This window comes from Tympanuchus pallidicinctus, unplaced genomic scaffold, assembly GCF_026119805.1.
Source record: "Tympanuchus pallidicinctus isolate F22 unplaced genomic scaffold, pur_lepc_1.0 scaffold1, whole genome shotgun sequence".
Classification (NCBI taxonomy): domain Eukaryota; kingdom Metazoa; phylum Chordata; class Aves; order Galliformes; family Phasianidae; genus Tympanuchus; species Tympanuchus pallidicinctus.
Window position 1 is genome coordinate 91,624,406 of NW_026294618.1, and position 10,619 is coordinate 91,635,024.

Below are 10,619 nucleotides of genomic sequence, written 5' to 3' on the forward strand. Positions count from 1 at the left end.
TGCCACTGAAAGCACCCTGCAGCCAAGCACAGCCACAGAACTCAGTACAGGCCAGCCCAGTATTCCACCTACCAGCATGAAAGACAAAGGTTACAAAAGAATCACTTTGTCAATTGTCCAGAGGTGGAGATTTGACACACAAGTTCCTTTCTTAGCACTTTACATCAGTTACACTTACATTACAATTTGTTTCACCTGTCTTGCCAAGCAACTCCATGCTTTTACATTTTTCTTCCAGCCAGCATAATCCAAGACTGCAAAGATAACTTCTAGCCCCAGTCGACGTCTTTTTCGTTTCTCTGGAAAGAGATTAGGCTGATTAATGAATTAGCTGGATTAATCTGAACTCACTAGTAAGTAACAATTAAAATATTCTCCAAACTTCCTTCCCACATACCGCTGCTTTGTCTATCACTGAGGGCTCCCCCCACTGCTTTCTGCCTCTTCCAAAAGAGAAAGTTAAGGAAGTGTTCATGGGTCTAGAGCACAATTCACAGCAGAGACCCTCCTTAAATGCTGCTGACTCAAAGAGGCACACAAGACCACTCACTTATCCCACACTGCCTTGCTTACAACAGATGCTGCTGTTATAATCACTGCTTCCAGCCAGTGCTGTTGTTCAACACGTTCTTCCTATGGGAAGAGAACACAGTGCCCTGGAACGTTTCAAGTCCTGAGATATCAAAACAAAGAAATTGGACTGACATGAATAGAACAGGCATTTCACAACAGCAGCTACTATACCAAAGGTGTTCTTAAAAACGACCTACCACAGCAGGTAAAAGCTGGAAATATTTACCAGTGTAAATTATTACTCCAAAAATCAGATTGCTCTCAAGAGCTACAAGAATTTAACAAATGAGTCATGTGTGAACAGAAAAAGGGAGGTTTCAGCCAAAAGGGATTTTTATTTTTCACACAGAGGAACAACAGAAGAGAATAATTTTGATTCCCAGACATTCTATCTATCTGCATACATATCTATCTATCTGACTTACATACCAGGTTGCAAGAAGATGCCCATTTTGGAAAGCAATGGATCGGCATGGAAAAGCAGTCTCCAAATGAGAAGACTTTTTTCCACCAGCTTGAAGATAAAACTCACCAGTAGATGCTATTCTTTCAATACATAACAAACCAATGCATAAATCCATTTCAAATCCTCCACAAAAAAGGCCCCTCCAAATGCAAATACTGTTTAGCATTTAGAACAGCGTACCTTGGAAGTAGTGAAACTAGCATTCAGACTAGTGCACCTCCAAACAACTCATTTTTGAGGTCCTGACCGTGCATTACGACCTACTGCTTGGTCAGCCTTTGAGCTCTGAAAGGTATTTGTTCACACGAGCCTGTAAATACCTACTTGTCTGCATTGAATGTTTTTCTGTGATCAGAAAGTCAGGCTGGGATTTTTCTTATAATAAGTACAACTACTTCAGTAAAAGAAGGCTGTAGAACAATTATATTCTAGATTAAACATAAAAGAGCAAATAAATTTAAAGACTTACTTGATTTTTGAAGCATAGTATTAAAATGTATCATTAGTTCATGACAGGGAACAATATCATGCAAGATCTGGAAAAAAACAACACCCAAAACATACATTGAAATAATGTGAAAGCTTCCAAATGTTTCTACTGCATCCAAAGCAGCAATGTCTTCAGAGCTCTTTGGTGCCTTAGGAAAGCTGTGCAATCAGGTAACCCAATTGCCTTGATACAAAGAATGACTATCAAGAGCTAATTTGCACATCTGTAACACTGCTTGGTGACACAGCACAAAAAATGCCCTCATGACTACTAAAAATCCTGCAACAAATGCAACCTTCCCAGGAGCAGCCCATACCACTGTCTTTTTTAGAAAACTACATTCCTTCATTCCTACACCTCTTCTAGCTCCCATCTACTGCTCTGTGCATTTGCAGGATGTATCAGACCAGTTCTCAGATCTGCCACTATCTTATAAGATAAAATTAAGTCTATAAAATTAATGCTAAAAAAAAAAAAAATACTGTGAAGATGAAACTTTATATATACAGGCTGTCATCTAAGTCTAAACTTATGAAGCTGTTTTGAAACCATTTGCCCAAACAAAAGCATTTTAGTGCCATCAAGTGGCAAAAGAGATTCAAAAACATTGCTGGAAAAGTTATCAGCGTGCAAGGGCAACAAAAGAGGGAATCTAAAAGCAGATACACAAAGGGCCACGACGCAGCAGGGCTTTTCCTGACAGCCAGAAGTAAACTTCTACTGAACCTTAAGTTCACTGCTTACTGAGAACAACAAAACTAACTGCTGGACAGAATTGGCATGTGAGAAAAGCAAGTACCTAATCGTTCATTCAATAAAGATCAAACTACAATGGAAATCAATGCATGTTTATATACATGCACTTCCTGAGCCATGAAAAATTGATCAGAGCTTGTTTACTGAGCTTTTGATGCATCAGTTTCACAGTGACAGCAAAGACAGTAAGATACACTATTTGCTCCACCTGTTAGAACACCCTTCCCAACCCTTTGCTTCCCACAAAAAAAATACAGTAAGGCAAATACTACAACAGGAGACAACTGAACCATCAAAGCACCATGCAAAGTGAACAACCACAGACTGCATTTACAGTGTTATATATACCTTGAGTGCAGATATCAGTGATTTCTTTGGTGCACCATGTCTCTTTAAGAACTGATAGAGGTAAACATGAGCATTGGGATTTGCAGGAAACTTTGAGTTGTAAGCATAATCCGTTAATACTTCACGAGCTTCTTGGTGGTCTCCATAGAATTCCAACAGCTAAGAAGTTAAGCTTGTCATTAGTTTGCTTCATGTTAGCAATTAAACTTCTTACAGTTCATTCTAGGCTGCTACAGAACTATCCAACAGCACCATAGAAAACTGGATGCGAGTTACACTGGAGTATTTTAATTTTACTGGTTACCTTTAACATAGGTAGCTAAAAACTGACACATAGAAACAGCTACAGAAGAAAATCACATTTGCACTTCCCTGCTCGTGAAAGAATTATCATCATTCCTCACTGGAAAAAAAAATTGAAGCAGACTGCCATGTCTTTGAAGAGAACTCAGAGAACTTGGCAGCCAGCAGCACCTAGTAAAATTCCATAAGAAACACTCAAAGAAGTCAGAGCTCGTCTGCACTGAGAGTAAATCTTCTCAATTTTAAGATTAACTTTATTTATTAGTTAAAATTTGTAAGTAGATACTTAAAAAAAAAAAAAGACTGCATGTTTGGTGTTCAAGATTTAGTGCCACCAGGAAAAACATTGCCCTGCCAAAAAGACAACTTGCTTTCAGGAATTTAAACAAAGCAGCTGTGCTCCAATTTCTCTGCTAGCACCAGGAAAACAGAATGTGCAAGTTGGATGTCTCTTTTTCTTGGCAGCCCACAGATAAAGCTCTTTTTGTACACTATGCAGGCCCTACAGTCCCACAAACATACCTAAATCAAAGCTAGTGGGATATCATTACATATGTTGTTTTTAAAACTACTTGTCATCCACACACAGCTGAACTGCAGACTTGCATCTAAATGAAAATGAGACAAAGAACCAAAAGAGACAAAAGGAAGAGACGTATAAAAATACGCTCTTACATCCACATAGGGTTTCACAAAGAGATCCCAGACTCCAGGTACTTTAATGATCTCCTTTAAGTTCACTGCTGCCTTCCGAAAGGAGCCGTGCATTTCCTGTTCAACAGACAAGTCTTCAACTCCATCCTTCTCTGTGAAAACACGAAGGAACGCCATAGTTAGCTTTATCAGCTCAGAAATATCTTGAAGTGGTATATCTACAGGGTGATCACATCTTGCAAAGCCAGGGCTCCAGTCAAAGCTTTTTAAGAAAAAAGGCTTCAGATCCACCAGTACTGGAACAAGAGATTTGCATTGCTCTGTATCCCAGCCTACAACCAAACTCATGATGGGCAGTGTTCTAAGATACCAGTATAAAGTCTGTTTATCTTGTCAAATAAACAAGTAGAGATTCAGCCACGCAGCCAGCAGGTGTATGCTGAATTAGATGCCACATCCAAGTGGCAACTTCTGCATGTTCACCTTTCAAAAAAAAAAAAAAAATTGGAAAACTCAATTTTGGGTGGCTTCTGTTAGCTCTCAAAGTTCTAGCAGCAGTACAAAGAAGTCACTGATATAGATGAAAACATGCCTTTGATGATTGTTTTAGGTGATGCTGAGTACAAGAATTGTACAAGAATTGAGTGATGCTGAATACAAGAATTATGATTCGGGGTGAAAACACTGCTTTGTTTCAGAACAGTATTCCAGGACACTAGAAAAGTGCATGTTAGTATTCTATTTTGGCACCACCATTGTTGCAGGATTATCTGTATACCATCAAAACCCAAAGCTTCTGAAGACTAGTACTTCCTTTTAGTGCCTTCATATGTAAATTCAGACAGAAGAGCAGCCTATGTGGAAATATGACTGCAACAAACAGTGATGCCTGCAAGAGTAAATCTACAGCTCAATACAAAAGCAGAATTTGGACTTACCATATTCTAACAGTATGTTCTTCTGATTGGACCAGGTATAGTAGTCCAGCAGTCCTCTGTAAGCCTGAATCAGCTTCATTTCTTTATCCTGAGCAACTGTTCGTTCTCCAAACCTCCAACTCTCTGCCAGCAACAGGTTTTGGTAGGCTTCGTCTATCCGTCCATTACAAAGGAGGTGAAAGGCGTGCTCTAAACAAACCTGCAATTCAAGCAGTCCATACCACAGTATTTCACATCATAACTCGAAAGAATCTCAATAATATAGCAAACATCTGCAAGGAAGCGAAAGGGAAGAGACACTCATTACTGACATCAAAATAAAAAACACAAACATGGCAAAATATTTTTATTAGAAGCAAGTTTTACACATTGTTTTATTCAAACTGTATATTCATAGGGAACTTTGGCAAAAAGCAAGAATGGGAGAAGGCAAGTTGTCACTAGGGGACTGAAGTAGGCACCAAGAACTTAAGTAATTTTTTGCTGTTTGAAGATGGTGTAGAAAGATTATTATAAGGTTCTTGAAATCTGCGTGGGTGAAAGTCATCAGTCAGATAGTAAACTTCAGCTGTACTTATTATTATCAAGGCAGCTGAAAGCACATGGCCCAAAACCTCACTTGTCATTATTAAGTGCTGAATCTATTTCAGAAGAGCTAAAAATGACCTGAAGAAACCTAGTAGGTTACGCTCAGTTTCAGTTTGTTATGCAACTGCCAAACACCTAAAAAAAAGAATACCCAACCACACTATCATATTGATTAGGTACTGGATGAGAGTCTAAGCTTTCAGTTAGCAAACTCGTGTATGGAACTAGTGTTGGAGGACTTTGAACAAATACAACAGACTGAAAGACAGAAACATCAGAAATCAGAAACAGCCAAGGAAACCAAAACAATATAAGTTTGAATAAGTCATCATCGGAAAAGAACTGGGTTCTAAGTGACACAGGTGTCCCCAGAATAAGCTTTTCTATTTTATACACAAATTAGCTACTTGAAAAGCGAGCAAAGTTTAATTACAGCTGTTTGACCAGGAGCACAGGGGTCAAATTAAGGACTGGAAACAAGACTTCACAGGTATAATCAGCCATTAATGGGGCATGTATGAAAATGAATCTACAGTTTGAAGAGTAATTAAAGAATCTAAGCATTACTGAAAGCAGGCAAAAATGTATCATCCAAATGAGATGTGGTCAGCTATGGAACAGCCCTTGAAACATCACACAACTGGTCACTCAGTTACACTATCTTTTTTGACACTATTGCCAGTGATATTTCAAGAGAGCTTTCAGAAGCAGTAACACTCAGATAGATGTTCAGGTAAATGTGTGGAAAAACCATCAAGACTGCATTAAGTACACTCACCTTCAAATACCTTTTTACTCCTAAAGTTTTCATCTGTTCTATGAAAGAGTTGAATTCTCTTATGTTCCTGGGGGAATGATTACACAGAATTTCTGTTCCTATTCTCCAAATCACCTATTGATATGGGGGAAAAAAAAGATGCAAAAAAACTTTAGTACAAAAGTGGGAGCAGTCACCATATTACACAGATTTATCAAGACTGTAATTACTGTAACATATGAATAAAATGTACATCTGCATTGCAAATAAAAAGTGAGTATTGTGCTGTCTACTGTTACAGTTACACACATTAATCTAGAGTTTTGTTGTTTCTTTTTTAAACTGACATTCTATGCGTGCTTCACAACTGCTCATTATAAATACAGCACATCAGCAAAGCTTATGAAAACCATATTTGCTACCTCTCTTCCTACTAAAAACAATATGCTTCAAAGTTATTGAAAATTTCTGCTTCCCTTTTACTTGTTCCCACTGTGATGTAACACACACAATTCTTAAATTTAGCAATAAAAATTGTTCCCAATCAGATGTAGCTCCTCCATCAACATAATTTGTTTTCAAGGCCTGCATGCAGAAGGCAATCAAATCAGTTCATTTACCAACATCATTTGATTCCCTTCCTGCTGCTTCTAGCTCAGTACCTGCTTAGGAGTTTTCAAAGTACTGTAAGAGCTAGCACAGAATTCAGTGAGCCACTGGCTTTCAGATTCTGATTGATGGCATGCCAGTTGCAAACATATTCACTGCTTCTCCATTTCAGAAGACTACATGAAGAACAATTTCTGTAGATATGCTACTGATGGAATTAACTTATCTTAAGCCAAGTTTTCATCTGTCGTGCTATTGACCTCCGTAAATAAATTGAAAAAGCAAACAAACAAAAAGCAAGAATGACCAAAGAACCCACAACACACCAGTCTGTAAGCTTAGAGAACTTTTCAGAAGTACAGCCAGAAACGATACATCAGAGAGCACTATAGATCCACAGCAGCCCTGACAGGGAGATCTCAGCAAAATCCAGGCTCCAGCAAGATCAGCTAACCTCCCAGCACAAAGGCATACTTGTGTAAAGGTAGCCTGAGAGACATTTAATGGACAGCAGGCTGCCTTCAGCGCTATCAGTGATGAAGATCAGTGTTCCTCCTGCCACATACCATCCAATGGTTTCTTAACTGTTTTTAGAAGCTCCAATGCCTCTATCATTAATTTTTTTTTTTAAATGAGCTAATATTAACTTATGAATGTTTCTTAACTTTTCAAGTTACATATATATTTTTTAATTAAGCTCAATGAACAGTTAAAGAAAACAAGGGCCCTGAAATACTATAGGCACTTCTTGCAAGTATCTTATCAACTGCAGAACTGTGCTAAGGGACACAGGCTTACCTCTGACGGCCCCATGTATTCTGTAGAGAAGTCTTTCTCCAGTGACTCGATGTAGGAGGTCAGGAACTCCGCAGCTCTCTTCCACTGCTTCTGCAGCAGCGCATCCTGGATGTAATTCAAACACAACTCCTTGCTCCTCCAGAAGTTTAACCTGCGCTCATTGGAAGACGCTAAACGAAGCAAAACACGAAAAAGTCAGCTAAACCCAGGAATCAGAGCTTTTACCAGGTAACAACCTGCCTGCTACTTCAACTACCCCTCTTTCAGGAGCTCTCTCAACCACTACAGACGATAACGGTAAGCTACGTGGTTTAGAAGCTAAGCACACCCATTTTCCGCAGGGGAGAAAGAGACTGGAAACACGGAGCGGGAACAGCACAACGGCCGCGCCAGGGCCCCCGCTCGCCTCAGCGAGGGCGGCAGGCCGGCCGTGAGGGGCTCCCGCCACCCTTACCCGCTCGGTAGAGGTGTCGCGGCAAAAAGGGCAGGTGCAGGGCCGGCTGCAGGGCGCTCCCCACCTGGGGACCATCCATGGCCCCACAGCGAGCAACCGGAGCGGCAAGACAACAAACCACTTTTGTAACTACACCAAACGGCGCCTGAGGGCGGCGGCCATTTTTGAGTCTGGCGGGAAGGGGGCGGGCCTCAGCTGCCAGTTATGTGGAGAAGGCCGGGAGAAAGCGCATGCGCTCTGTAAGGCGTGGCGCAGAGCGGCGGTCATGTTGGGAGCGGATCGTCTCTTGCGCCTGCGCGCTGAGGGCATCGTGGCGCTCCATTAGATCCTTTAGTCACTTTTTCCGTTTTCTATGTTGATTTTTTGTTAGTTTGCGATAGGTTGAGCTGGAGGGGACCTCAAAGCCCACCCAGCCCTAATCCTCCGCCATGGGCAGGGCTGCCCTCAACTCAGCTGCCCAGGGCCCCATCCTACCTGGCCTGGAGCACCTCCAGCGATGGGGCACCACAGCTCTATGGGCAGCTGTGCCAGGGCCTCACCGCCCTTTGAATGAAGAATTTCCTCCTAACATCTAATATAAACTTCCTCTCTTTTCATTTGTAGCCGTTCCCTCTTGTGTTACCACAGTCTGCCCACAACTCTGGTAATACGTTCTGTATTGTAGAGTAATAGCAGTGCCCATGCCTTCACGCAGTGCCTGGATCTTAGGGATCTGTTTGCATCAGCCCCACAATGTTGCTTGCACCTTTGTGGTAGAACTTGTTTTGTTCACTCGTTCAGCTACTGACCACGGTGGAGTTCTTTGGGATGTTTTCCAAGTAAGAATGCAACTTGTTTTCATTGTTGGTTGCTTGATTGTGTTTTTTTGTTTTTCCATAAAAACTCACCTATCTGGGATGAGTAAGTAATGACCTGACTCAGTTTATGGGTTCATCTCATCTGGTGTTGTGGTTCATCCATGATCAGTGACAGTTGTCAAGAGGAAAAGTATGTTGCAGAGCAGCTGCTTGTAGTGTCTCAACACTCTTAGTATCACTTCTTTATGACATTTAATAGATCTGGGGGCTGTTCAATGAAGTGTCCCTGTACAGCTTTTTTTGCTTTTTTTTTTTTTTTTTAAATTATTCTTGTGTTCTAGTTTTTGACAAGAATTTCAGTTCTTAAGTATTTGGTATTATTTGCTGATAGTTAACATGACCAAAAACTGTCTCTGGTCTGTGGTACAGGTTCTTTACTGATGATATCCTTGTCTGTTCTTTACAATTTGTCCCTCCTATGAGTTTCTTACTGATCAGTGTTGATAACAAACTGTGGTGTCACATCCCACAACATTTCTGTTCCCATTACATCAGTATCCTAGTTTTACTATCTTGCCCCAATTTATTTCTTGAAGTCCTAAATTTGCCTACAAGAGTACTTGCATTTGGCTTGTTACTTTTTATGTACTTTTATCTTGTGTCATACATGAATGAATTTTTGTTGGTTCTTATGTGAACAATGCCAGTTGATCTTGTTAATAACTACTAATTATTAATGTGGTCATACTTTAAAGCAGAAAAACTACTTTCTAAGTGTAAGCACATACAAAACTTTACATTCTCTGCACATAAGTGAACTCTCTTATTGGAATACATGCATTTCTATGATTTGTGTTGAAGGCTGAAATAACTTTTGCCTGAAATATCTAAAACGACTTGAAATATTTCTCTTATGTTCTGCATTAGAAGAAGCTATGGGTACATTGTTGCAATCAAGTAATTGAAGATGTAGGGAACGCTTCATGGTTGTAGTGATGAAAGTCATGTACACCTATTGACTGCAAGGTACTCATTGCACAATAAAAATAATGACTTATGCAACAAGTATGTAACGTTGTTTCTTTTCACATCTCCCTTTCTGGCCCTTGTCTTTATGACTACAGACACCGTTACCTTTTATCTTGGTCTTTTAATGTGGATAAGCTTGATAACCTTGTACTGACAGTGTTGAACAGCTCTGTCTTCACAAGCAAGTGGAGCTGGAGACCAGGCTAGGAATTAAGGCACAATGAAATTAATGTTAAAGGAAAACTGGTTTGTCTTTCATTCTTCAATCATCATAAAATATAACTGGAATATACTTACTTCCATATACAGTAGTGTTTTACAGTCTTTTAAGTTTGCTATGTTTGTATGCTCTTATTCCTTGATACAATTTCTGTGTGTTTTTAAGGTTACATTAGGAGGTACATGTTCTTTTGCGATATTTCTCAGGAGAAGTGCAGCAAACAACTCAAACTGGTTGCGAACCGATACAACTGACATCAGAATTTTATAAATCAGTCTTTCTTAGAGTTTTCAGCAGAAGTATTAGCAATGGCTGATAGGTACCATCTCTTTTTACAGGCTATGAAATGCAAAGAAAGTCAGCAAAATCCCGGGGAGGCCATCAGCAGTACTGGATGCTACATCCACGATACCGTGCTAGGCCTGAGAGAATATCTGTGGACATTCTGTCTCTTGAGCTGCTGTATTTCTGTAGTGTTTGCGTGTCGCCTTTATTCTCAGGCTGGGCCAGGCTGTAAGGAAGGGCAGGCTGTCCCAGCTAAGTTTGGTGGAGATACTGCGGTGCTATGGAAGGTGATCTGCTTCTGCTTGATGGTTTTTCACAATGTGATCAAAATCCTAAGCTGGTGCCTGTGGAGGGTGAAGATGAAGCGCTTAAGCTTTCTCAGAGGTGCGGCTGCATTAACTAAGCTCGGATCTCAGACCCGTATGATGAGGCTGTGAAAATGAATGTGTGGAAAGCAAAACCCAATAATGGTGAGGATACAATAAGAACACGAGCAGCAGCTCTAGTGCAATTAGCAGCGATTTGGTGAGTGCTGCGATGGAAGCTGGCAGTAA

The 10,619-nt window shown here is 40.4% G+C and overlaps 1 protein-coding gene across 1 annotated transcript in view; it reads right to left on the reverse strand.

Annotated features, from left to right (window-relative positions):
* Positions 1–7,925, reverse strand: part of HHIPL2 (HHIP like 2) — a 28,522-nt gene extending 20,597 nt beyond the window's left edge. Inside the window, exons 1-8 of the mRNA XM_052671660.1 lie at positions 7,735–7,925; positions 7,281–7,450; positions 5,895–6,008; positions 4,529–4,727; positions 3,612–3,742; positions 2,634–2,792; positions 1,509–1,575; positions 179–299 (exon numbers count right to left, since the gene is read on the reverse strand). Of these exons, the coding sequence (XP_052527620.1) occupies positions 179–299; positions 1,509–1,575; positions 2,634–2,792; positions 3,612–3,742; positions 4,529–4,727; positions 5,895–6,008; positions 7,281–7,450; positions 7,735–7,813 (1,040 nt within the window). The 5' untranslated portion in view covers positions 7,814–7,925. The remainder of the gene's footprint in view (positions 1–178; positions 300–1,508; positions 1,576–2,633; positions 2,793–3,611; positions 3,743–4,528; positions 4,728–5,894; positions 6,009–7,280; positions 7,451–7,734) is intronic.
* Positions 7,926–10,619: the final 2,694 nt, after the last annotated feature.